Consider the following 26,898-nt stretch of genomic DNA (forward strand, 5'->3'; position numbering starts at 1 on the left):
TTTAGGAAGGAAGAAGATGTTTTCTCTTTTAATCCTAACAGATCATGCATTTCAGCCTTACTCTGTAGGGTCTTGAGCCAAAAAAAATTAAGCTTATTTCAAGGTTATTTTCATACACCTTTTCAGCAACAAGGTAGGTCAAATTGCTTTACACTTTAAAACATGACACAGTAGCCAATTATGGTTGTTGGGACATTAGTCCTTTACTCCTGCAAATGTTCTTCAGGTAATAGGCCAACTTTGTAACTGTCTTTATGTGTTTCTGAAGGTTCAGGTATAAGTCCATCACTACACCCGGATTTTGGGCCTGATCACTAGTTTCTAGCTACAATAACTGAAGCTGTGTGCTGACTCTAGATCATTTCTAGATCTAGAGTCAGCACAATCTATCTTTGTACCTCTTAAGGTACAAAGATAACTTCAGTTTTGTTTCTGTTCAGCTGGAAAAGGTTATGGGACATCCACACATTGATTTGTTCAAAGCATTTCAATCTGGTGACATAATAATGTAGAGTTGTGTATCACCTGCATAGTTATGATGGCTAATCTTACTTCCTATGATAACCTGAGCTAGTGGGAGCATATCGAATAGGAGGCGTCCCAGGATTGAACCTTGGGGTACCCCACACATGATTTCTGTCCAATGAGAAGTTACCTATTGTCACTGTTCTTTAGGTAAGATTTGAACTGGGCCAGAAAGTCCGACCCAACTGTCCTGCAAACCAAACTATGTCATTTACCCAGATAAGTAATAAAGAAACTCTGCAAAAGCTTTGCAGTTTCTGCTCACCTTCGTCCATACAGTCCTGGATCTTCTCCTCTGCAACTGGACTGAACTCTGACTGTCCTGATAAGTCTTCTTCATAAGTCTGTGTTGGAAATCTGTCTTCTGTCTGGACCTCTGGTTCATAATCCAGATGAGGATTGTGGTCTTCAAGCACTTTGTCAGAGATATCATCTTCATCTGGATTTACCAGCCAACATTTCTGGTCCTGATCATCTCCAAGACTCTTTGGATTCTGGTCTGGCATCAGTTCTTGGTCATCTTGAGACTCTGCAGCTGAAGGTGACAGAGGCTTAGAGACATCTTCCATTTTATTTTAACTCTGAGGGGAGACACACACACACACACACAGAAATTCACTGAGCAAAATGGCTGATAAAACTTCACAAAGTTGCATTATTCACTCAACACAGATTAGGAAGGTGGAACATATACTCCTAAAAGTTTAAAAACTCAACGGGACTAAAACACTCACTGCAGGCATGTAGCAGACCTTACTACTTGCGGAAAAGACAAACACAAGAGGAAGAGGTAGGAGTGCGATGGACGATGACGTGCCATGTTTTCTAATGATTTATCTCATGAACTAACTTATGTGATTTTAATTCAGTTCCTTAAAGCAATAAAGTCCCCACAAGTCTGAACGGGAAGTGATCTGCAACGTCTTAGTAGACCAGCGCATGCGCAATGCATATCAGACCCATGGCTTCCAGGCCAACAAAAAATAAGTGAACAGTCTTAACCAATGCGCGAGAGAAAAAGAGAACAAAATGGCTGCTGTCGGGATCGACCCGTAAGAGTCGGAAAAGGAAAACATGTCAGATGTGGACAAGCTGCCTTCGATCTCATATGGTTCACTACCTAATAAATACGAAGAGTGCGTACAACATGGAGGAGCTTCACGGCCTGAAATCTATGGAGGCATACAATCAATCTTTAAACGGATTTGAAAAGGACGTACGAAATAGTTACGTGAATAAGGTTATGGTGACTGGCAGAGTAAGTACATGTCTAGCTAAGACAGACTGTATGTCTGTCTTGGCTTGTAAAGACAAGACAGACATGTCTTGTCTTTACAAGACATGTCTGTAAAGACATGTCTTTACAGACATGTCTGTCTGTAAAGACAGACATGTCTTTACAGACATGTAAAGACATGTCTTTACATTAGCTATATGCTAATTAATGCATATAGCTTAATTAGCAGCTATATAATTAGCAGCATTAATTAGCATATAGCTAATTAATGCTAATTAGCTATATGCTAATTAGCATGTAGCTAATTAGCATATAGCAAAATTAGCTATATGCTAATTTTGCTACTTCCGCAGTAAATATCACAGTAAATATCACAGATATTAATCACACACAGAGGTGGATAGAGTACTGAAAAAACTGCAATCGAGTAATAGTTGTAAAGTACTTATATTCTTCATAAGTTAGATTGGAACGAGGCCAGAGCGAGTTCGAGGCTTTAGTTTGTTTATTGTTGTCATAGCAACTCCATAGCAACTACCTGCTAAAGTGGCTGTCAGTTGCAAAGTTAACGGAAGTGTGACGTAAAGTGAAATTGTGTGGGGAGTTTTCTAACAGCGGAATATACACAAAGATTTGTGTAAAAAAAAAATAATGTAAAGATGCAGCTGTAGCTAAACTTATTCTAAGAAAGCGGTTAAAAACATCTGGACACATCGAGAGCAGATTACCTGAGCAAGATGGAGCAAGAAGGTAACTAAATGTATGAGTCTATGGGCCTCTGGCCATCTTTTGTTAACTAAGCCAAACATTTGAGAGAGAAAAACTTAAAATGGAGAGACATGATGGATGATGTAATCAGAAGCACACATTAATAGATCTTGTGGTTCCTGTTTCTCAGAAGTTTTCCTGTTAGCTCAATGACAGATAAAATTCAGAGATCTGCAGCGTGTAAACTAACAGGAGACCTTTACATCACTGAAATTATTATGTGCTCTGTGAAGAATCTCTCTAACACTTAGCAGAGGAGTCCCAGGGGTGGTAATTATGTCTGAGCTCAGATAACAAGGAGCACATTTCAGACTTGAATAATAACTATTAAAGAAGAGTGTTTTCCAATTAATTAAACACACTGTCTTTATGTAACCTCTGGACATTTGCCCCGCGGGCTGAGCTCATTTATGAGCTGCTGCAGGAAAACAAACCAAGCTCCTTTCATCTGAAAACCCTCACAAAGTACCTCTGAGAATAGCTGCACATTTCCCTGAATATTCAACTTTGTTCATGCAAATTGTGGACATAACTTTTTGATATGATAAAGCTGCACCACAGAGTGATTTCAGGCCTGCTGGTGTCTCCACTCTGCAATGATGAAAGAGTAATTAGACCTTTTTCTGAGCCACTGCTTCCTCCTGCAGGAGAAGCAGAAGTAGAAGAAGATTGTTCACCTGTCCTGCCACTGAGGGCTCTAATGAAAGGTGCTTAAAGAAGCGTGAAAATACCATTCAATCCGCTGCTGCTGCAGAGGAGCAGCTCGCATCATTTCACCAATCAATGCAGCCAGGCTGGTGAGGAGCTCCGCACATTACTCTGGCTTCATTGGGTCGAATCAACCTTCGTTCGGCGCCGAGGCGAGAGCTGCATAGATGTTTTCATACTTTAAACAGAGAAACTTTCAGCTGATTCAGCAGGAAAACTGAGCTGGGCGTTCCTGATGGTGAACAGATTATAGTCTCAGTCAGGGCACCAACTTCTGCTCGACTTGAACTGCATCTTCTCATATTTGGTTTGGAGCTAATATTTTTCTGGTAAAAAAGTATTGATTTAATTTCCCTTCAAAATAGCAGCTGTCCACTGCTATTTTATGGTTTTTTCATGTTTTAAATCAGTCCAAATAGTATGTGATGTAATGACAATATATATTAACCAAAATTAATTAAAGGGGATTTAGAATGCAAAATTCCCATTTGTATCTCTTTTGCTTCTAAAAATAATTCAAGCGCTTAAAAACTCCGTCCAGCCAGTTTTTGGCAGTAAGTTAATGTGTTTTGGTGTCTGAAAAATGAGCCGATTCAAAAACCTTCAGAACCACAACAAAGCCCAACCCGTTACCTAGCAACCCAAGCTAGGTTCAGCCTTTATCTAGCAACCCAAGCTGAGCTCTGGCACATTTGATCAGCTGTTTTTTCTACTCTATGTGCTGTACAATGGATGCTGGAAAAGTTTTGTTGTTTGTTGAAAACAACAAAAATTATTTATTTTGAGTTTCTGTTTTTTTTTCCATTTGTGTCTTTGTAATTTTTCATTCATTTGTGTTGATATTTTTAGTTGTTTTAGACCTGTTTTGTTCCCTCCATGTTTGTTTTTTTAGTGTTACCTTCCCTGCTGACATTCTTCCTCAATTGCACTGGATTCCAGTAATTAATCACATCTGGTTTTCTTGTCACTCACTCACCTTCCCAGTTGTTTAAAAGCCTGTCAGTCAAACATGGAGTACCTCAGGGTTGTGTACTCAGTCCACTACGTTTCTATGATTTTCATGATTCACTTTTTTCAAATTATTTTCCACAGTGCTATGCAGTTTCATTGATAAAATGACTAAACATAAATCAATATCAGAACCAAAACCTTTGCACTCTTTGCAAAACTATGTTGTAGGATATCAAAGCCTGGATGTCTGCAGATCAACAGGAAACTGATGTTCCCTAAAGGAACTTCCTGGAAAAGCTGCTCTGCCTGTCCTCTGAGATCTTTAGTTTTGGAGTCCTTATTCAACCCTAAACACACTAACAAAAAACTTTCATTCAAACTGCTTTTCTGAATAACTGCTACAATGTCTTGTGTGGGTAATTCACTAAAGCGCTTGAAAGGCTCCAAAATGTCCAAGACCCTGAACACACCAAACCTCCAACTCTTGCTTCTAGTTAAATCTTGTGTCAACTATTAGTCTTTTCAATACGCCCCTGAAATGTATCCACATCAGCATCAGGTTGAACTTTTTTTCATTCCTAACAATGAACTGAAACTTTTTGGGATCTTCTTCATGCAGAAACAAAGACAAAAGCTCCGTTGTTGGTCTCTACTGTAGCAAAGACAGGAAAAGATGGCTTCCATCTTTTAAAAAACTCTTATAAATGATCCATCTTTCCATAGTTACTCCAAAGAGTGTTTATCAGCCTACATGGACTGAACATAGAGCAGACAGTTAGGGATCTGTTGAGGTGTAATCAGACTCACCAGGTGATAAATTTAGAGCTTGGTCCTCCAACTGAACTCTCGCCTGTAGATGTGAAGAGTCCGGCCTGATTCTGCTCATCCAAACAGAGGAAACCCACTTCTCTTCCTGACTGCGAACACACCACTGACGAGCAGTGATGGACCTTTCACTCTCTTCCTGCTGAGAGAAAAAGCTTCTGCTCTGCTAATTATAGAGCCTACAAATCAGATTAACACTCAGATCTTTTACTCTACGACTTCAATGAGCACAAAGAGTCACATTCATTTGAACATACCCTGCAGGGAGTCAGACTCTTGGTGTCACTCTGAACATTTCAGCTGGTGACATTAATAATCAAATATTCTAGATTAAAATGCAACTGACAGACATATAACCGTCACTCTGATCACTATTCCTGGTTTTATTGTTTTGCAAAGAATTAATCCAACACATCTTTACAAAAAGCTGATTGCAACTTTGAAAAGTTCAGCATGGATTTGTTTTTGATTGTATTTTACCATCTAATAGGTCACAGATAATCTATTTTGTTTAGAAATTGTACTTTTTAAAACAATATTTACCTTATTGCATAACTTCTAACAAGACAGAATGGTCAAAACGATAACACTAAAACAAAGAAATCTAATAGTTAAATGTAATTTGTCAGTGACAGTGAACATGTTTGATTGAATGCAATCATATGTTAAAAACACATTTTGTTAAAAATTACATTAACTACAGCATTTTCTTCCACATTAGCAACTAGAGATGTTCTAAAATTACATCAAATCCTGTTTTTTTCCTGGTAATGGCTGTTGTGTTTTTTCCCTGATGACAGTAAATGTTGCATTTTGTTTGGCAAAGACAGTGAAAACATAATTATGCTCAATGATGACACTAATCAGCATTTTGTCCAATAAAGACAGTGAATGCAGCATCTTTCTTACCAGCAACTACAGTGAGTTCAGCGAATTAAGAAAAGTGAGTGGAGCATTTTGTTCCAAAAAGACATAGAATGCAGCATTTAGTCCAGTAATGACAAAAAGTGAAGGATTTTGTCACATAATGTCAGTGAATGCAACATTTTGTGCCATTAGGACAGTGAATGCAGCATTCTTTTTTCCATGTTCACTGAATGCAACATTTGCATCACAGAAACGTGACAGTTAATTTTGTCCTTTATCTGCATCACTCTGTTTTGTCACTCTTTCCATATTCTGTGTTTGATGACATTATAAATAAATTTTTTCAGCACTTATAAGTAAAATAATATTTTTTTAATTGAATTGTTGTTTATCTGTTAAATTAGCTGAGTAATAGCTGAGGTTTAACTCATAACACTTTTTAATTATGAAACAGATTTTTATTTTCAAAAGAAAGTTTAGGAGGTGAAAGAAATTGACCTCCTTCCCTGTTGGGAGCTGAACCCAGAGTCCCCGAACCTCAGGTTGGGAACCACAAAGCTTTGTCCGGGACTCAGGTGTTCTAAGTGTTCACCTGCATGGCTCTGCTGAGGCGGGAGCGTCAGAAAGTGAAGGAGGTGCGTGTCTGAGGAGGAGGAGGAGCTCAGCCTCTCCTCCCTCTGCGTGTCTTCAGTGTGCCCGTGGGTTCCGCGGCAGCCGGAGTGGAGAAGCGGTTGCAGAACTCAGCCTGCACCTGAACGCACCTGCGATGCTCCTGGATGCTCCTGTCCGCTCTCTCCTCCTTCTGAGCGGGGAAACTCTCCGATGTGAGCTCGTCTGTGCGTAAAAGTGTCCGGCTCCGTCATGGCCTATCCTCAGGGGTTCCTCTTCCAGCCCTCCGTGTCCCTGGCTCTGCCCTTCAGCTCCGGGATCATCCTGGGTCAGAGGACCGAGGGCTCAGCCTTCGCTCCGTACTCCTCATCCGCGACCTCCTCCCCCGGATTCAGCTCCCACTCGCCGTACGGAGGAGAGCCGCGGGCCGCCGCCACCATCAGCTCGTTCATGGTGAGTGCCGGGTCCGAGCTGCGGGGGTTCTGCTTTCTGCGTTCAGGTGCGGGACAGAAAGTGAAAGAAAAGTCTGACAGGAGCGGAAAATTGGAAATGTGTGCGTAAAAACTGACTTTAGAGAATGTTTTGAAAATTTAAAGTAAGAAATGTAAAACATAAATCTTTCTCGGGAATATTTACTCTAACTTTTATATCAACTATTTCGATAAATCAAAGAGATAGAGAGATAGATAGATAGATAGATAGATAGATAGATAGATAGATAGATAGATAGATAGATATTATGTCAGACAACAATGCACAGAACCAAAGTGCTCAACTTGTAAAATTACAGTAAACTAAGCAGACATAGATAAAAGCCATACATTATCATTGCCTTTATAAAATAATGGTCCAAGCCAAAAAAAAATCACCACCTTTTTCTTTCCAAAATATGTTTTAGACAAAAAGAAAATAACATTTGGCAAAACCTGACTTTAGGAAGGTAAAATTATATAAATTTGAATGTCCAGCCATAATTCCAGTCTGTAATCTTTAATCGCTCCTCACACATTGTATTTTTACCTTTAAGTGTTTTTGTTTGACTCAGCAACCATATTTCTTTTTTTTTCTGTTATTTTTGTTTTTGAAATTGACAATAATATTGTGGGCACTTATGGGTTGTTTCTGCATCTTCACTGCCTTGGGCAGTGAAGATGCCAGATTAAATTCCTTCTGTTTTCCTCACTGAAATAATCCCATCTAGATTAGGAATCTCCAGACTAAAGTGATATTTTGATGTTGCAGAACCCGGGCTACGATCCATCCTCCGGCGTCTCTGGATCCTTGGACTACCATGCCTTCGGACCCCTGGGGGCCTACCCGTACGGAGACCCGACCTACAGGAAGAATGCCACGCGGGACGCCACGGCCACGCTCAAGGCCTGGCTCAACGAGCATCGGAAGAACCCGTACCCCACCAAGGGGGAAAAGATCATGCTGGCCATCATCACCAAGATGACGCTGACGCAGGTCTCCACCTGGTTCGCCAACGCTCGGCGGCGGCTGAAGAAGGAGAACAAGATGACGTGGACGCCGCGGAACCGGAGCGAGGACGAGGAGGAGGAGGACGCCATCGACCTGGAGCGCACCGAGGAAGATGACGAGCCACTGAAGCTGACCGAGGAGGAGACGGAGCTGCGGAGCGACAGCGGTGAGTGGTTACAGGAGGGTCAGCCGCACCGATTAATCGATTGCTCAATTATCAATTAACTGATCACTCCTGTTTTAAATTCAAATTCAGAAATATTTTATTGATCCCTAAAGGGAAATAAATGCTGCAACTCTTACACATTCAAAATTCTTCAAAGAGTGTAAAATAATTGATTAATCATGATTAACTGATCAGTGAAATAATCGTCAACTAATTCAGTAATCGATTAATCATTAACTGGAGTACAAAGACTCCAATAAAAGGCCGTTTGCTGAAAAAAAAAAACACACTCAGAGCAGAAATTAAGCCAAAGCTGTACAAAAATACATACATTTTGTTTTAAGATTAAAAAAACCTTTTGTTTGTAAATACCCAAAACTCCTCAAGTATCATAGTTCACGTGGTTTAAATTAGGTAAAAATAAATCAAATAAGCATCTTTTGCCATATAATTATTTTAATTTAAAAAATAGCAGATTAATCCTTCACTGATGTTGTCATATAAAAGTGATGAGTTTTTCACAAGAAGTAATTTCTTAGCTGTAGATGCATCTTTTGATGCAAAAAGATCTGGCATCCACTGAAAGCAATGTTATTGGACTTTAAGCAATAAAATGTTTTTTTTTTTCCTTATTTAAAAAGGGAATTATTAACTTGCATCTTTTAATGTATTTTTAAAATTGCATAAAAAGGCTTAGATAAAAAATCTACAGAATGTGGCAGTTATTTTTATGCGATTAATTGCCAGAATAATTGCTTAATCGATAACTAAATCAATCGATACCGAAGCACAGATGAAGATGAATTGGACTGTGGAGGATTTTCAGACCTGGAAGAGAGAAAGCAGAGATGGAGCTGGAGGCTGCAGCTGCAGAAACAGATGCAGATTCCCAGAGACGACGAGAAGGAACCATTTATTTCATCTGAAGCTTTTATTTCTTCAAAATATCCAACAGTATGAAAATCTGATTTTCCACAGATTAGATGCTGCATTTTTCAAGAAAAATCTGGAAAAAGTGTGTATAAATAGAAAAAAACTAAAATAATCAGATTTGTCCGAGTTTAAATCATTTTTGTCTTTAAAATCTGACAGCTTGATCATTTTTAATATTTGAAGAGGATTTTTTTTCTTCAGTCTGGCGAAAGAAACTTTGATATTGGGATAAATAACAGATAATCTTTTATTTCCACGTTTTTTCCGATCTGTTCTGTTCATAGAAAATCCTGCAGGTTCAGATAAATGGATGAGGTGAATCTGCTCTGACGTTTAATTTTCGATCAGACTGAATCCTGGAGGAGAATCTGATTTTCCTGACATTTAAAAGTGACTGAAACCAAAAATCTGATCATCACAATTTCTGATTTTAGCTTTCTGAGTTCATCTTGTGTTATTTATTGTTTTTTAATTTTCTGCTGCAGAAGTTTCTGATTAATTTCTTTATCTACAAAAGTTAAAAAAAAATCCACAATTTTGAAAAGTGTACAGATTGATTGGTTCTGACCAACAGACAGTCGGGATTCTGTTTAATGATTTATTTAGTTTTTTTTTTTGGTCTACGTTTGTATTAAAATTAGTAAAAATATCCCCATTTATTGTTCTGGAGCATTTTATCTATTCCTTAGAGGTGAGCAGATCAATCCACAATATCGAATCAATAATTAGCGTGGCAAGATCCATAATATATCACATTGAATTTCTATTTAATTTGTCCTCACATTTGTACTGCAGTTTCTCAAAAAGGTTTAGTTTTGATTTGCTCTCAAATAAAACATAATTTTTTGCACTTTAGTTCTGAAAAATTCCACACAAAATTGTTCTGTTCTATTATTTTTGTTTATCATATTAATATGTTATTTAAATATTTTGTAGATACATGTAAACTTCATTCAAGTTCTAACAAAATAATTCAAAGGAAAAATCACAAAATCACCTTTTGATTTTTGATATGTCAATAAAAAAAAGTATATCAGTATTGGCATCACTGATGCCAGCTGACCCAGTTTGCTTAATGTGGACCCGCTCTAATTAATTTGTTACCGTACAAACTTGTCAGTTTGGTCCCAGTTTGTTTTGTTTCAGCTTGGACTGTTCTGTTCTGATCAGAATGCAAGTTATTGATTAATGAGTTCATCTAAAGTTGATTAATCTGATCATAACTGAAAAGTTGCCATTTTCTTAAAACACTGAGTTTTCTCACATCAGTCTTAAGGACTATGTTTTCATAATATGCCAAATTTAAAAAAATAATCATTACATTTGAGCTTTTTTGTCAGGTGTCTTAAATACTCATTGCATAAGTAGATAATTGTGGTTTTCTCAAATTATTACACCGAGGCATATTTATAAAATATAACAAAACAGGAACCTCAGGTTGCTGATTTAAAAAAAAAATAAAAGAAGACAATCAATCCTGAAAGAAAAGAGAGATATTCAAAGTACGATTTGTGGTTGCTCTCAAAAGAAAAGTTAAAACTCTGTGAAGTGCTTTAACTCAGAAGTGCTTACTGACATCATGGTTTCTTTTTCATTATCAATCACATTTTCTGTTTTCGCTTTTTTTCGATAACATCCTCTCCTTTGTAGCACATCAATACTTTTTGGTTTGCTTCGTCATGCAGCTCGGCTGAAAGAGCGATACTAAAGTAAAACTTAACTTAAGGAGCTTGTCGGGTGTAAGCAGAACCTCATAAGTTGCATTTTCCATCCCAAACCGGACTCTGTATCGTTTCTCTTTCCCGTTCTGAAAAACCGCCGCCATCTTTGTTTCTGTATCAACGGTTCCGCTTAATAAACAGCGGCGCCCTCTGCAGGATGGCGGCCAAACTACGACACTAAAAGAAGGCCTAAGCGGACGTTATTAGTTCATTCATTGGAACTAACTTTGAAATGAAATTAAATCTTTATATACATAGAGAAAGTAAAATATCACAGAAAAAAAAATAACAAAAAAGGCAAACTTAATAAATCATAGTCATAACTGTCTCATCCAAATATGTCAAACTTTATACATATTTACATGTGTCATGTCACAATTTCTGCTCTTTGCAAATTATATCTAGAAAATTAATTTATTGTTATGATGTTTACTATCCAAAGTCTCCTGTGAGATACCCATACAGCATTTGTTAATAAGTTGATTAATTGTTTCCCTCCCTGGTTCTGGTTCTGACCCAGATTATTCTGTTTCTGATTGATTATGTTTTGTTTGTTTTATTTTTTCTTGTTCTGATCCACTTCTCTTCTCTCCACAGGCGTCCATCACCCCTCCGCCTCAGATTCCAGCCGGTTGGCATTCCGGGAGGACACCGGCACCGACCGGGCCCCTTTGGACCAGAGGTTGCCCCATGTTGCGGCCCCTCCTCACAGCGGGCCCCTGGAGGCCCTCAGAGCCTCTGGATCCGAGCGTACGTCATCACCGAGCTCCTTGGATTCTTGCGGCACCACCCAGGGGCCGAACCCGGCCCCAAAGCCCAAACTGTGGTCCCTGGCTGAAATCGCCACGTCTGTGGACAAAAACACAGGAAGTAGCGACTCGCCGCAGAGCAGGGGGCGGAGCTCTCTGAGCCACGGCCCCGCCCTGCCAAGGCACCTGTACTACGCCTCCCCGTTCATCCCTGGATACTCCAGCTTCAGGCCGCTGGGGCCCCTGCAGGGAGGCCCTGGCTCACACATTAACGGATTACAGCAGAAGATGCTGCAGCGGGCCGAGGCCGCAGCCAGGGACTGCCGACTGCGCAGCCACAGCCAGACAGAGCTGCAGGAGCTAAAGAGAGGCATGACGAACGTGTAGCTGCTCAGAGAATCCTGCTGAACTTTGACCCCGAGACAGTTTCACAGCTTTTCTATGTTGATCAGATGTAATCTTTGTAGTGCGTTTCTGCACCCAACATGACATGTCATTGATTAAAAAATAGTTTTATTAAGATGAAAGTGAGCGCCTGCGTTTGTTGGCAGAAGGTTCCTCCGGCCGCACTGCAAAAACAGAAAAACACAAAACCACATCAAATATTTTTGATCTGGTTTCTAGTGCAAATATCTTATTGCACTGAAAACAAGACAAAACTAACTTACAAGAAGCTTTTCAGCAAAATATAGGAGCTTATTTTAAGTAAATAATTACTTAATATTGATGAAAAAGTTCTTGCTCCTCTTGCAGATTATTCTACTTGTAACAAGATATTTTCCCATGTTATAAGTGACATAATCTGCCAGCGGAACTAGAACGTTTTCATCAATATTAAAAAATTATTTACTTAAAATAAACTCTTTTATCTTGCTGAATATTACTTGTACATTACTTTTGTCTTGTTTCATGTTTAGTGAGGTATTTACACAAGAAACTACACCAAAAATATTTGGTAATATTTTGTGATTTTGCAGTGCGCAGAATATCACAAATTATTTTTTTCATCAGTCGGGTTTATTAAGCTGCTTCTTTAAAGCAAAGATCCGTTTCAAAAGTGCCAAAACGACGCGTCAGTGCTGTGGGTTACTAATGTAACATTACTGGAGTTTGTGTTTTCTGACATACTAAAAAATAAAAGACAGATAAATATTATTAAATATAAAGTAGGGCTAGGCAATACAATTAAAAAACTGAAAATTTCACCAAGTACTTTGTGTCTAGATTCCTGACAAATATCTTAATACACTTGAAATAAGACAAAACTAACTTACAAGTAACTTTTCAGCAAGATAAAGGAGCTTATTTTAAGCCAATAATTCCTTAATATTGATTAAGTAGTTCTAGTTCCAATGGCAGATTATTCTACTTGTAACAAGATATTTTCCCCCGTTATAAATAAATAATGTGCCAGTGGAACTAGAACTTTTTCATCAATATTAAAGAAGCATTGGCAAAATTAAAACGATACAAATGAAGGAAAATATTCTCAAAAAGCTGGTTTTATTTCAGTCGTCCCTTCTGTGACTTGTACAATAGAGTGTTACAATCAGGCTACAAAATTTCTAAAAAATTGTTTAATGACTATTTTTGCAGATTAAAGATGCAAAAATAAAAAAAGTCTGAAAATTAGAAGAAAAAAAGTCGCTTTAAAGAGAAAAGTGTTTCTCTAAAGTTATTGAGATCTACTGTGGAAACTGTTTCAAAGTCCTGTCACATTGATAATAATTTGATGCCATCAGTAGCAGGACTTTTGCTGATTCATCTGTTAAAAGATGAAGTATTTTCTTTTTTGTGAAACCGATACTAAAGTATAACTTTACAAGATGCTCAACATTCCTCATTTCGATTTTTTGGCATTTTTGTGCAGGAGTTCTCATAAAATTACTACTTCATTCTCCTCATATCCTGACTTCATTCTCATAATTTAAAAATAATCTTACTCTGGTCCTGCTCCTTTGTTGTAGAGTTAGCCTGAATTCAAAGTCCAAATAAAGAGAAGCTGTAAAACACGATTGTCAAACAAGATGGCGGCTCTGGGCGCGCTGACATCACTCTGAATTATGGAAATCAAAGTATTGGTGAAAAAAATCCAGATTTTCCGAAGTCTTCAAAAACCAAATAAAAGCTTAATAGATAAAATTGAAGAAAAAAAATCTGCAAAGCTGAACCATTTGTGTGACATTTCAGCTAATCTGCTAGAGTAGAGCACAGGTGAGAGATCCTGCTGCATTAAAGTTTTAAAGTTCAGTTTTCTGTCAGACAGATGATGATTTTATAGTCTGAATATTATTCCAAATATATAAACTTAATTTAAAAACACAGAAAATCAATAATGTTTTAACAAATTGAGCAGCTATTTCACTCATGGAGGATGAGAAGAAACAAAAATTCTAATTTAATATTTCCTAACAGAGTGTACATTTAAAACCACACTACTGGACCCAAACAAAGCACAAAACTAAACATTTATTGTTTTTTACTGAATTTTTCCTTTTAAGAGTTTTAAATCTCAAAGAAAAAGATGATCTACTTCAGTTTTCTGGAAAATAACATTTGGTTCACACTGGATGGAAAATTGTTAAATTGCTGTGGCTTAGCGCAGAGCGGTTTTAAATGTGAAACACCAAGGTGTCTCTGTGTGTGGTGAAAGGTGTTGCTCACAGCGAGTGAGAGGGTTACTCAATGCCAGTTCACACTCAGCATCATCGGCTGATGACTAAAAATCCATCCATCCAAATTTGAGTTTGTATTGAGCTGCTGGGTTTGCATAAGTTCACTGCAAAAACAGAAAATCTTACCAAGTAATTTTGCGTCTAGTTTCTAGTGCAAATGTCTTAGTACACTTGAAATAAGACTAACAAAAGTAACCTTTTAGCAATATCTAGAAGTAAATAATTCCTTAATATTGATGAAAAAATACTAGTTCTGTTGACAGATTATTTCACTTACAACAAGACATTTTCCATGGTTATAAGCTAATTTATCTGCCAATGGAACAAGTATTTTTCATCAATATTAAGTACTTAATTACTTAAAACAAGCTTCTATATCTTGCTAAAAAGTTACTTTTAAGTTAGTTTTGTCCTATTTCAAGTGTGCTAAATCTTACTTGGTAAGATTTTCTGTTTTTGCAGTGTAACCTTCAACTGTTACCAGCTGTTTAACAAACGTCTGCAGGTCTAATTGTGCAGCTCTGTTCAGTAAACTCCAAAGAAAACCATAATTTTTCAAATTTTCCTTGCCTTGATACAGATTTTTCTATCATTTTTGTTCCAATTTTAATCCAGATTTAATCTGATCTGGATTGATGCTGAGCTCTGATTCTTGATTCTGAAAAGATTGAATGAACAGATCAATCACTCTAATCAGATTCTGAACAGATTCATGATTCTAAGCAAGTTCCTTGATTTGGAACAGTTTCTAGATCCTGACAGTGAGCAAATTTGATATTCTCAAAAGATTCTTGAATCTAAATTCAGGTTCTTGATTAAACTCACTCTTGATTCTGAAAATATGTCATAATTTGAACTCTTTCCTGAGAGATGTCAACCATATTCCTGACTCTGAACAGGTTCCTGATTCTCAACAAGTTCTTAATTTTAAAAACTTCTAGATTCTCAACAGAATCCTAATCCTGATCTCGTTTGATATTCACTTGTTTTCAGTCAGTTATTGTCCAGATGTTAAAAGGATCAAATCCGATTTTAATCTAATGTTTAATGGTTTCAAACAAATTGTGAAATCAATTTGTTTTCTAAAGCCCATGTGTCACTTCTGGATTCATGCAGCTTTACAAATCAAAGTTTTCATATTTAATCTTTTAGCATTAATTTAGTTTTACAGTAAATAACAATAATTCAGGAATCCTCAGCAGGACTGAGGTTTGCAGTCTGAATTATTGACTGGCTGCAGGTAAGACCAACATCAGTAAATAATCCATGAGCAACGCAGACACTGATCAGAGGAAACTGAAGGTATCGATCCGATAAAACCAAACCGAGGCGTGAAGGTCGAGAAGGTCCTCCAGGGAGCTTTGAACGCAGCTTTAACAGTCGAGCCGCGTTTGCGAAAATCTCCTCTGGTATACATGTTAAATGATTTGTTCAGTAACACAAACAAAACAAGCTTCGCAGAAAATAAATCTGCTCCACATCAGCACAACTCGAAGAAGGTGAATAAATAACTGACTGATTGCCGTAATTAGTATAAAACAGTTTAGGTTTTCAAGGTGGATGAGATCTACTCACGTTTTAACCTCTCTGATCAGATTTTGTCTGTTATTTTAGATTTCATTCACTGACAGGATCCAGAATTTCCTGGCGAATGGAAAACATATTTAACAAGGTGCTGTCCATCATAGTGTAAAGTTTGAGAGTGAAGCCGCAACCTTCTGTCGTCAGAAAAAATACAAACGCTGAATTTTTTATAATTTTTTCTTACATCTTTGACAGCAAGATGTAAACAAATAGGCATGGATACCCCCTTCCTCATCCAACAAACAGCGAGAGCCAGACTGTTTCAGACCGCTTAGCTTTTAAAGCGCGTCTTTACAATCCAAAGAGACATTTTCTCCCTCAATCCAAATAAAACTTCACCGTCAGCCACAGAAATTACAATACCTATTGTAAAAAGAACACTAATAATTCTTGATAATAAATATGTTATAAGATTATGTAAATATATAGGGCTATAAAATATTAGCTGAAGAACTTATCCCAATATAAGTGTTTCATATCAGTCAATATCAATAATTACTGGTTAGCTTTTTGTTTTAAATATCTGAAATACTGCCAAACTGGTGGCAGGACCTTTCCTCTTTTATCCACAGTTTTTACTCCATACCGTTTTTTATTTTTAAGAGGCACAGCAGCAAACCTTTTAACTGCTGCTGCCCAAGTTACTCAGCCGTTGCTAGGTAACCAAAGAGCGAGTGAGTTAGTTGATTCCACCAAACCAGCTTGACAAGTTAAAGCATTTCCTAAGACTACATCTCCCAGAATGCTGTGCTGTTTTGAATCGGAAATCAGTGAATACTCAATATATATTGAATATTGACTATTCAATTCGAACATGAGCAATTCTTTCATGGGAGACGGGTTACTATTTATCAGAGTTGGGTAGTAAATAGTTAAATTTAATCAGCCATATTTACTTGAGAAGGAATATTTTTACTCTGCTGTACTTACTTTTACTTGAGTCAGTTTATTATGGAGTATCGCTATTCTTATTTTAGTAAAATTTCTGTATACTCTGTAACTACACCAATTGAAGAACAAACATGATGTTGTAACCAAAACTTCACCAGACACAGGCACACACCTGTAGTTTTGGTTAAAGTTTCATAAGTTTTATATTGAAAGAAACTGATTTGGAAAAATATAATTTTACTAATTTATTATGTTTTGTTATTTATATTTATATTATTTCCTTAAAATATCAACATTTCCACTTACCTTTATATTTTGGTCTGTCTGATCATGTAATTTTTAAATATTAAATGATTGATAATTTCAGTACTTGAATAGACTTTTTACCAAATACTTTTTTCCGAGTCATTTCTTGGAGGGCTAATTTTTTACTTTTTCTTGAGTAAAAATAAGTTGAAGTAGTGCTAATCTTACTTAGCAGCACGTACTTTGTTGGGTGGAAGCTTGTAAGGTGGACGCTAGGGGTCAAGAGCGCATGCGTGTTCAATGACATTCTAAAACCACAGTGCCACATAGTGGCCTGGCATGAAAACTACAGCTGATAAAACTCGACAACTTACCGTCAGCGGACTCGTGTAAGTGGCTCAAACTTTGTGTAACTCTCCCTCAGTGGCTCCGTGCTGCCTCTCTACCTCCTTTTGCTTCCAGCTGCGTGTTTACAGCGACCTAAATGCCGTCAGAGGACAGCGAACATCTTGGCGAGCCAGCAAGGGGCCCAGCCGTGGGCCGTCTAACCCCCAGGACCGACAGACGTCTGGTGGTGATGCCACTCAACCCTCCCGCCATGCGGCTCCTCCGGCAGCTGGACAGGCGCGCCGACCAGCGGGCGGCTTCTTGCAACATGCTGGCCCTAAAAATACACCAGTGTCCCCAGTGACTGCTGCAGCAAACCAGTCTGCTCTGCTTCTCATCCCCACTGTTTGACCCTCTGTTCACAGCAGTCTGGTCGCAGATCAGAGCCTCTGAATGTAAATAAATATGGAAATTGAAGTCAGAAGCCATGTAGTAATGTGAATTTTTGAAGTTTTGTGTGAAAATGTTCTTTCACATTGCACCAAAGAAATGTGCAAATATGCCACTGCTACATTTTTATTTTTCCTTTAATTGTGTGTGTATATATATATATGAATGTGTCACTTTTATGGAACTGACAGAAACCAGTTATTTATAAATCAATAATTATTAAAAGATTCATATTTTAATTTGCAGTCTCTCATGTAGGAAGCCTATTTAAGTTTTGAAGTTTGTTACAGAAGACTTCTTGAGCGTTTATAATCAAGTATACAAAATAGTGAAATCATTTTTGCTTTGAGAAATTAACTAAACTGATTATTTGTTTGCAAACCATTTATTAATTAGTAGACTTCACCACAACAGAAAACATTACAGGCCTTTTTGTTGTTTATGTTCTTCTAGTAATTTCATTTGCTAGTTCTGGTATAGCTTAAGTTTCTCTATATCATACTTTTCCAATAATTCATGATATACAAAGTGCTTCACAAACTAAGATGCAACAAAAATAAAATTTATGATCATGAAAGGAATAAAATGTAATTGACAATTGAAAAACAAAACAATAAAAACAAAAATGTTTCGGTCAACATGTGCTAACAGGGTCATCTATCTTCACCAGAGATATAAAATGTTCCAGTGTTTGTGTAGATCTAATATTTAGAGACAAACCACTTCCAGAATCTGTGGACCTTCAGCAGAGAAGATGCTGTCACCTTGAGATTTTAAGTTTAGACCTGGGAATCAGTTTGATCTGGACCTTGTGTTTTTTCCAGGAGAAGATGAGGTCAGGTAGGTAGGAAGGGCCTTGATTATTTAGTGATTTAAAAGGAAAAACTAGAATTATTTTAAAAATAAACTGATTTGTAGATCAGAAATTCCTGTTTTTCACAACCGATATGAATTAGTTGCAGCTGAAATCCAGAGTGGATACTGCAGATCTGAAGTTTTTTCTTTGTTTAACATGAAAACAAAGAAAGAGATAAAGTTGTATTCTGTCTCTTTCCATTCAGTGCTAATAATGTCCAACAGTTATATAAAATTCTCCTTTTTCTCTTTTCATGTAAAAGTTACTGAGTAGCAGAAAGGAAAGCTGATCATATTTCTCTAACAAAACACTTAAAACTATGTTCTTCTAACAAACCAACTGGAACTGTAAATACAGCAAAACCATTTTTATTCTTGAGTTAAAAAAACAGCCGATGATGAATATAACTTTTTTAATCTTATATTTATATTTAAATAAGGAGCCCAGGTTTGGTTTCTGCTTTGCTTTGATCGCCCCCTGCTGGTGGCTAAGTTACAAACACTGCTAATCTTCAAACTTCTCTTACTTGACTTTCACGTGTGACAGAATAAATAATACAGCAATGGCTCAAAAATTACAATTAAAATTCAAATTTCAACATATTTACTAGATCTTACTACCAATGATGAAATGGTTCAATGTTGTTCCTAAATTTTAATGGTTGGTACTGTTATTTCATTATTTAATAAAAACAATAAAAATGTCCCGTTGCTGCTTTTTAAACACTGAAATTATTTCATCCTCAATTTGTATTTGCTCTCCAGCATGGAGAATGTTTTTTAATATCCACAACACCAATATTTAAGTGATTTATGATATAAATCACTTTTTCCTCAAAACATATTGTCTGTTCATTTCTGAACTATCTCAACATCAAAAAATGTAGTTTCATCCACATTTATATCACAGACTCAGATTTTTTTTTCAATACTTCCTAAGTATTAGTTTAGTTTAGTTTAGTTTAGTTTAGTTTAGTTTAGTTTAGTTTAGTTTAGTTTAGTTTAGTACAAAATACTGTTAATTGGTGTCAAACTGTTTCTTTGGTTTGTTTCTTTATTATTATTATTTTGAGACTCTTACAAGTGGTCAAACATGTCTGAATGTTTTTCAAAAAACACCAATTTGTAAACATGTGAGAAAATACCTAATCTTTTAAAAATTGCACAAAAAAGAAAAAGAAAAAGAAAAGGAGTTGTTTGTTGTTGTTTTTTAACCCATTTGGAACATATACTTTCCAAACTGCTTGTCTTAATTTATAGAAATATTTAATTTATTGAAATATTTCATGAAAGTGAAGCATCTAGAAAATGGAGGAAATATTTTCTGCAAAAATAACATTTATCAGTTAAAAATGATCACATTTTCTTAAAAAATTAGGAAGCAATTTAGGACCAACAATATGTGCAACGTCCAATGTCATGTCATCTTCACAGAGTTTTCTTCTGCAACGATGCAGAAGAATCTCTGAGATCTTCACACATTTAATGATTTGTGAACCCATGCAGTGATCGATGGGAACTAACGAGGATTCAGTCGTTTTCTGGTTTCCCAATTCAGAACGACTGTCTGGTGTCAGCCTGAAGGTGTGAATGAAGGTGGATCATCCTGCAGGCAGCTGACAGATGGTGACTCTTACTGCTGAATATTACACAGCAGGAAGCAGCTCTGTGGGTTGTTATGCTTTGTGATCATATCTAACATCATCCCACATCCATTCAGCTACAGATACTCAGTCCATGCTGTAGAAAACTGGTTTACACACAAATTTTATATTGTGTGTTTGCATGTTTTTATACTTACATTTGGGTTTAATGCTTCTAGAATACTTAATAGAAACACCCAGCTATTATTTTTGGCAATAAGTTAATGGTTTTTGGTGTCTGGAAAATGAGCTATTTCAGAAACCATCTGCATGTTACAAATCAGGGAAGCCCAGCCTGTTACCTGGCAACCCCACCAGAGCTCAAGCTTGTTTGGTCACCTGGTTTTACTGTTGTCTGTGCTGTACAATGGCAGCTGGAAAAGACAAGTGCTTTGTTGTTGACCTACCATCCAGAAACCACTTGCTGGATTCTTGTTGGTTGTGCAGGAGGTTCCACTTTTGCTTTTCAAAGGTGTCTGGCTGTATAATTGTACATTGGTTTTCGCAAGACATTGTAAACGTTGAGTTGGGGGGTGGGGAGGGCTGGCCAGCAGCAGTTTGTTTGCATTTAAAGTGACAAGAGGTCCTAAAATAGCTCATTCTAAAAGGAGCTGAAAATAGACAAAATTTCATTTTCTAAGAATGACTTTGTGCAAAAAATGTAAAGAATATGTTTTGTATAGACCATAGATCTATCCTAACTTGTTCTAGGAAGCAAATAGTTCACCTTTAAGTGAATCTGCTGAGTTTCAGTTTTGAATGAGGCAGTTTGTTGGCGCTGGTAGTGTATCTTCATATGTGGCCTCTTTGAGAAGATCTGCATATGAGCTGTGTTCCCCTGAAAACTGTTCATCAGCCCCATATTGGATACCCAAGCACTGGATCCAGTGCTTGGGTATCCATCATCACACACCACAGGATAATAAAGTAATCCAACTTATCAAACTTGAAGAAAAAGTTAGAGGCAAATTGCGCCACAGAAACTCTGAGTTCAGCAGGAGCTCCCAGACATCCTGGAAAGCTTTAGCTGCCAACTGTGCATGGAGCGACGCCCCCTGCAGGCCAGGGAGCCTCACCGCTGTTGACGCCTCTGCTGGTTGAAGCTCCACCTTTAAAGAGCAGCATCCTTGCAGCTGCAGGCTGGATTCTGCATCACCGGGAAGAAAATACCACCGAAACAACCAAAACCTGCTGAATTATGTCAGTTAGGTTCATATTTAACATTCAGACATTTTCTGTTCATATATACATCCAAAGTTTACAAAGCACTTGTCTCTTAGGTTTTGGCACAGAAAGCAGTTTAAATTCATGAATCTTTTTTTAAAATAAGGTATCTGCTCAGATTCAGAATCATTTCCTGACTCAGGAAGAGAGAACGTTATCTCATAACAAGAAATTTTATCTTTATAACAATCTTGGGACCATTACTTTTCATAATTTATTAATGACTTTCTAAACTCTTTAAAAATATTTCTTAAAGTTATTTTTGCTGCTGATACAAAACAGAATTTGTCTGTGTTTTTTCCACAGACAAATTCATCGGACCTGGAGTAAATGCAGAATTACATAAAATAAATACCTTGTTCAACTGTAACAAGCTATCTCTTAATATTGTCTAACCTAATTTTATTCTGTTTATATAATCAATCAATTTTATTCTGTTTATATAATCAATATTTGATTATATAAACCTCAAAATTAAAAATGAGGAATTAATGAGAATAAGTTGTGTAAAGTTTCTGGTGGTTCTTATAGATGAGTTCTTACATTTTAAACTTCACATTATCTAAATATGTTGACCTGTTTTTTGAATTAAGCATTGTTATCCACACTTTTAACAATATGTATAACTCTCATTGAGTCGCACATTAATTCCTGTAATATGGTGCAAAACTTACCTATCTAAAAAAAACATAAAAACCTTCAAAAGAAGATAATAAAAGCTGAGTCATGGTTCAAGTATAACGTCCATCTATTCCGTCACTTTGGTCTCCTTCGACTAACAGGAATAAATGTGTACCAGAACCAAAACGCCTGTATGATGGTCCAAATTGTAAACAAATCTAATAATAGACTGAATGAGCTCGTTCCAATCAGTGGTCCACGGCATACTTAACATCATCTATGAAAATCATTAGTCAAAAGTTTTGTTTGGAGGGGGTTACATATTTGGAACAAGCTTGACAAGAGCTTAAAAGGGTTAAAATTTATCTCCACCTTTAAAAAACAGTTAAAGACTAAATTGCTTTATTTACACCTAAGATCACTTTAACTGATGATCAGAGGTAACAATCTGTTCTGTATGGAATGTATGAGGAATGTATGGAATTGTTGTGTTGATACTGTTATAAAAATGTATAAAATTGTGTACTGAGACCGCCTCTATATCAATCAATCAATCAAATTTTATTTGCATAGCATATTTCAGCAGCAAGGCATTTCAAAGTGCTTTACATAATTAAAAACAGAAACACAGAGTCATGTAACATTGAATAAGCTCTATAAGCTTAATCATTCATTTTAACCAAGACATTAATAGTTCAGTCATTATGGTATACATTTTTTATTCACTTTCAGCAGTTTTTCCAGTTTAAAAACCTGTGAGTATGCTGGATCACTTCCACAACCCAACTCTGGTTCGGCTTACAAAATATCCCATATTATGCTGTTTTTCCGCCTTATTTTGTCTTTCAGGGTAAAAGAGAGAAAGTACGACTCTGAAACCAGAATTGTGTCAATCTAAATATTGTAACTAAAATAAATCCGAGAGTTTTAGTCAAATATTGAATAACGGGAATAACCGATGTTTAGTTTCCTTCTATATCTGGTGTTTTAGTTTATGAACTAAAGTGGGTATTTTAGTGTTGAACCTCAGCCGTAATTAGAGTTGAAGCCAGCGCTGCCATTTGATCGTTATTAACCACTAATAGTCAAATAATTGATGACTTCATGCTTCAACAACGAAAAATTAACACTTTTTTTAACGGATTTCCGGAAAAACAGCAGAAAGAGACAACAAAAACAACCGGAAGTAGTAGTAGTCGGCTTTTTACGTAATTTTAGTGGGCTGGGGTGAGATACGCTGTTCACGCTATTCTCCAACTGACATACGCACAGATGTGACGTTTCCCTTTATGTGCGGCAGTCGGGTACGCCGGCAGCGTTTGGGCTTCTGTTTGTGTGAGAGGACATTTAAATAGCCACACCGTGAAGCCGCGAAGCTCCGTAATAACGCATTTATTAAGGCAAACAGCTCCACAAACAGCGCCTCGGTCCGCACTCGGCACTGTCTCTCTGCGCGAAAAACGTTCAGTTTGTCCGTAGAGCTTTAAAAATGAGCGACGAAGAAGACTTAATGCAGAAAGCCCGAACCAGGTTCGATGATCTGTGCCGAGCCCTTAACATGGACGAAGAGGCGAGTACCGAGGCATGGAGGAGCTACGAGAGCATGAGCAGGAACTTTACTCTGGAGGTAAGCACTCTCAGATACAGCAGGTGAACATTTTTTTTCGGCCCGCAGACCACTAGCACCAGGCTGCAGGGGCTGTCACAACGTCCGCCATATTGTGAGTGGCAGAAAACCAGTGACAAGTTTACTAAAATCTGAGTTTTCCAAACCTGAAAAGCTCTGAAGTTTATGTTCAACACGTTTAGATGTTTTATATATACCAATATATCTTTTCTTAATAATGCTTATATTTACGACAAAATCATTTACATGTACACAGTGTAGGGGTGGACGAGTAAACGTTTTATCAGATAGTTTGTAGTGCCATTTTTAAAACGTTAAAAGTGACCATAAGAACTATTTATTGTTACTTTTTTAGATTACTATATGGCTGTGACTGCATAACACAGCAATCATAGACCCACACCACAATTAATACTAATACTCTGGGATGGCAATAGTGGATAAACGTTCCTATGTGTAGCATGCTTCTTTAGGACACCAGTCATTAAAGGATTTTGTATCACACACTATCTGCATTTAATAATATTTTCAAACTTATTGATATTTGTTGTTATTCTCTTTGAACAAGCAGTTCAGAAACTAATAAAACTAACAAACCCAACAATACAGACAGTTTTTGGGGTGTTTTTAACATCATTAATTGGAATTTATTACTACAGCGATAAATTCAACATTTTGATGAGAATTTATCACGATAAATTCTAAACAATAGAATGACCTTAAATTTTCTTTGAAAATTATATTTACAACAGTGATGAATCCTCTGAATATAATTTTTATTACAAGTAATAATAACACATATACAAATCATATATTTTGCATATTAATGTAATTATAACAATCTTCTCTGTTGGTATGCCCTAAGCTAGTTTTGTTTGAGAAATTTTATTTATAATTTTTTAGTCATTCACTATGTATTGTATAAAACCTGTGTTATGTGAATTGGATGTCAAAAACCAGAAGAAAACCCAAAGCCATCTTCTAAAATCAGTTTTGAGCAGAATCCGGACCAGTTAAGTTCCTGGTGTGGACACTGTCACTTCCCTGTTCAAATGTCCCAGCTGCAGAAGCTTCTTTTCATATTGGTGATGATCAGTTAATCAATAAACGTTCTCTGAATGCAGGGCAGCGAGCTGCACTGGTTGGCCTGCGCTCTGTATGTGGCCTGCAGGTCTTCAGTGCCGACGGTGGGGAAAGGCACCGCTGAGGGGAACTACGTCTCTCTGACCAGGATCCTCCGCTGCTCAGAAATGAGGTGGGTTTTGTTTCTTTGAGTTTTGTTTCTGAGTAGTAAATCAAGCCGCAGCTCAGCTGCTCAGATCTGATAAATGATTCTCCTCCAGTCTGATCGAGTTCTTCAGTAAGATGAAGAAGTGGCAGGACATGGCCAACCTGCCGCAGGATTTCCGTCAGAGCACGGACAAGTTGGAGCGCAACTTCACCGTGTCGGCCGTCATCTTCAAGAAGTACGTCCCCATCTTCAGATCCATCTTCAAGGCTCCGTCTGAGGAGCCGCCGCGGGTTCACCGCAGCCGCAAGCAGAGGTGGGCGCCTGTGACCTCTGACCTCACTCTCCGTTGTGACTCAAGCTAAAACATACATTAAAATGTGCAACTCATTCATGGATAGTGAGTTATTAGTTTTGGTAGTGACATAAAACTTTCTTTGTAAAATGTATTTCCCTTTTATTAATAATTCCAGCAGAAGTAAAGCTGAAAGTTTAAAGCTGGACTTTAATTGACTGAATTGTCATTTTATTACCACTTAAAGCTTTCACACAATCACAGCTTAATTTTAATTTTTAATTATCTCTATATACAGTCTGCACATTTAAATGTAGATATATTGATCTACTTTAACCTTGCTACAGTGCATTAGTAAATTATAATATAAAAGTAAAAACTTATTGAAAGATTAAAAAAGATAATAATGGATAGTTAAATAGAAACCAGTATTATCCAATTCAACTAAAATTAAATTTAAAAGGAAAGCTCTTCAACTGCTTTTTAAAACTACTAAATTAAAATTGACCGAAAACCAAATTCTGATTTATTTTTATTATATTTCAGCTCTGAATTTAACTTTTCAACTTAAAACTGAAGATTCAACCAGTCATATAAAACAAGGTGCATTAAACTCATTGACCCAACAGTTACTTTATCTTAATGATTGTTTTTACACCCAAAAGGACAATGAATAATCTTTGCAAAAGTTTGTTTAAATGTATTAATCTCAGTTTTTTCTTAAGAATCTTTATCTGTTGTTCATTGAATAAACACTGAGACGTTTTTAATGCTGATTATTGTAAAACAAACTGCTTCCCTCAAACCCTCTGAAGATGTTCCAGCAAAGACTTTCAGATTTTTTATAGAATTACATTTAATTTTCTTATATTTTTATTCAACAGACGCCATCCATGCACTGTGAGCGAAGTCTTCAACTTCTGCTGGGTGCTGTTTGTCCATGCTAAAGGTAAAGAAAGTCCTAAGCTTTTGCAATGACTGTTGTGAAGTGGAAACTAAAATCTGGAGTGGAAACTGCCTCCACACTTCTCCAGTTTCCCTCCAGAGACGAGTCTGAGCGTGTCCATTCAGGCTTGGCAGTGTTTCTGTGATGGTCAGCCGTGCCAAATTAGCCTGCAGACATGATTTTTTTCCCCTCATGTGCGGACGTGTTGTTGCTTGTTTCCTGTTCAGGGAACTTCCCCATGATCAGCGACGACCTGGTGAACTCGTACCACCTGCTGCTGTGTGCCTTCGACCTCGTCCTCACTAACGCACTGCTGTGCAACGCCAGGAAAGACCTGCTGAACCCTGACTTTAAAGGTAATGTACAGGGGATCAAAAGCGTCAAAGGAGAAACTTTGGCTGCTAGCTTAGCATTTTTTTACATCTTCAAATAATTAATGAACATAGCCAATAGCAAACTCAAACTATTAATGTAAGACGCAACTTTTCAAATCATAACGTATACAAGAACATATTGTGATGGCCGTTTAGACTTGTGTTGCTAACAACACTGCAATTACGTGAATCACTTGAACTAAAAAAGAACTGTTCCAAGAACTGAACCTTGAGATACACGTGTGTTCACTAAAAATAATAAATAAAAAAATATTTTTCATCACTTATAATGCAGCATTCTTGGTTAGGTGGAATCCACTTAACACCACAATCAGGATCAGAATCAGGATCAAAATCAGGATCAAAATCAG

At 37.0% G+C, this 26,898-nt stretch overlaps 3 protein-coding genes across 12 annotated transcripts in view; 2 read left to right on the forward strand and 1 right to left on the reverse strand.

The window, feature by feature from the left end:
• Nucleotides 1-5,264, reverse strand: part of LOC103148631 (ankyrin repeat domain-containing protein SOWAHC) — a 42,980-nt gene extending 37,716 nt beyond the window's left edge. For 3 of the 9 annotated variants that reach the window (XM_016679397.1, XM_016679395.1, XM_016679394.1), the window contains exons 1-2: nt 4,997-5,252; nt 791-1,106 (exon numbers count right to left, since the gene is read on the reverse strand). In XM_016679397.1, coding sequence (XP_016534883.1) covers nt 791-1,094 — 304 coding nt within the window. In that variant the 5' untranslated portion in view covers nt 1,095-1,106; nt 4,997-5,252. Of the gene's footprint in view, nt 1-790; nt 1,107-4,996 lie in introns of all 9 variants that reach the window. The other 6 variants (XM_016679400.1, XM_016679396.1, XM_016679393.1 and 3 more) reach the window with 5 other exon arrangements.
• Nucleotides 5,265-5,445: 181 nt separating this feature from the next.
• On the forward strand, nt 5,446-12,063 carry irx5b (iroquois homeobox 5b). Its single transcript, XM_007567487.2, has 3 exons — nt 5,446-6,943; nt 7,733-8,138; nt 11,390-12,063. Exons 1-3 carry the CDS (start codon nt 6,743-6,745, stop codon nt 11,926-11,928), a joined length of 1,146 nt encoding a protein of 381 aa, XP_007567549.1. The 5' UTR covers nt 5,446-6,742; the 3' UTR covers nt 11,929-12,063.
• An 11,289-nt stretch (nt 12,064-23,352) lies between these two features.
• The window catches only part of rbl2 (retinoblastoma-like 2 (p130)), a 17,128-nt gene continuing 13,582 nt past the window's right edge, over nt 23,353-26,898 (forward strand). Inside the window, exons 1-5 of one of the 2 annotated variants that reach the window (XM_007567488.2) lie at nt 23,353-23,684; nt 24,809-24,939; nt 25,028-25,228; nt 26,092-26,156; nt 26,381-26,509. In XM_007567488.2, coding sequence (XP_007567550.1) covers nt 23,547-23,684; nt 24,809-24,939; nt 25,028-25,228; nt 26,092-26,156; nt 26,381-26,509 — 664 coding nt within the window. In that variant the 5' untranslated portion in view covers nt 23,353-23,546. The remainder of the gene's footprint in view (nt 23,685-24,808; nt 24,940-25,027; nt 25,229-26,091; nt 26,157-26,380; nt 26,510-26,898) is intronic. The other variant, XM_007567489.2, reaches the window with a different exon arrangement.

Source organism: Poecilia formosa, unplaced genomic scaffold (assembly GCF_000485575.1).
Source record: "Poecilia formosa unplaced genomic scaffold, Poecilia_formosa-5.1.2 Scaffold209, whole genome shotgun sequence".
Taxonomy (NCBI): Eukaryota; Metazoa; Chordata; class Actinopteri; order Cyprinodontiformes; family Poeciliidae; genus Poecilia; species Poecilia formosa.

Coding starts and splice junctions, on each gene's coding strand:
- irx5b (XM_007567487.2), top strand. CDS start 6,743: ATGGCCTATCCTCAGGGGTTCCTCTTCCAGCCCTCCGTGTCCCTGGCT. Junction 6,944..7,732: donor CCACCATCAGCTCGTTCATG/GTGAGTGCCGGG, acceptor TTGATGTTGCAG/AACCCGGGCTACGATCCATC. Junction 8,139..11,389: donor GGAGCTGCGGAGCGACAGCG/GTGAGTGGTTAC, acceptor TTCTCTCCACAG/GCGTCCATCACCCCTCCGCC.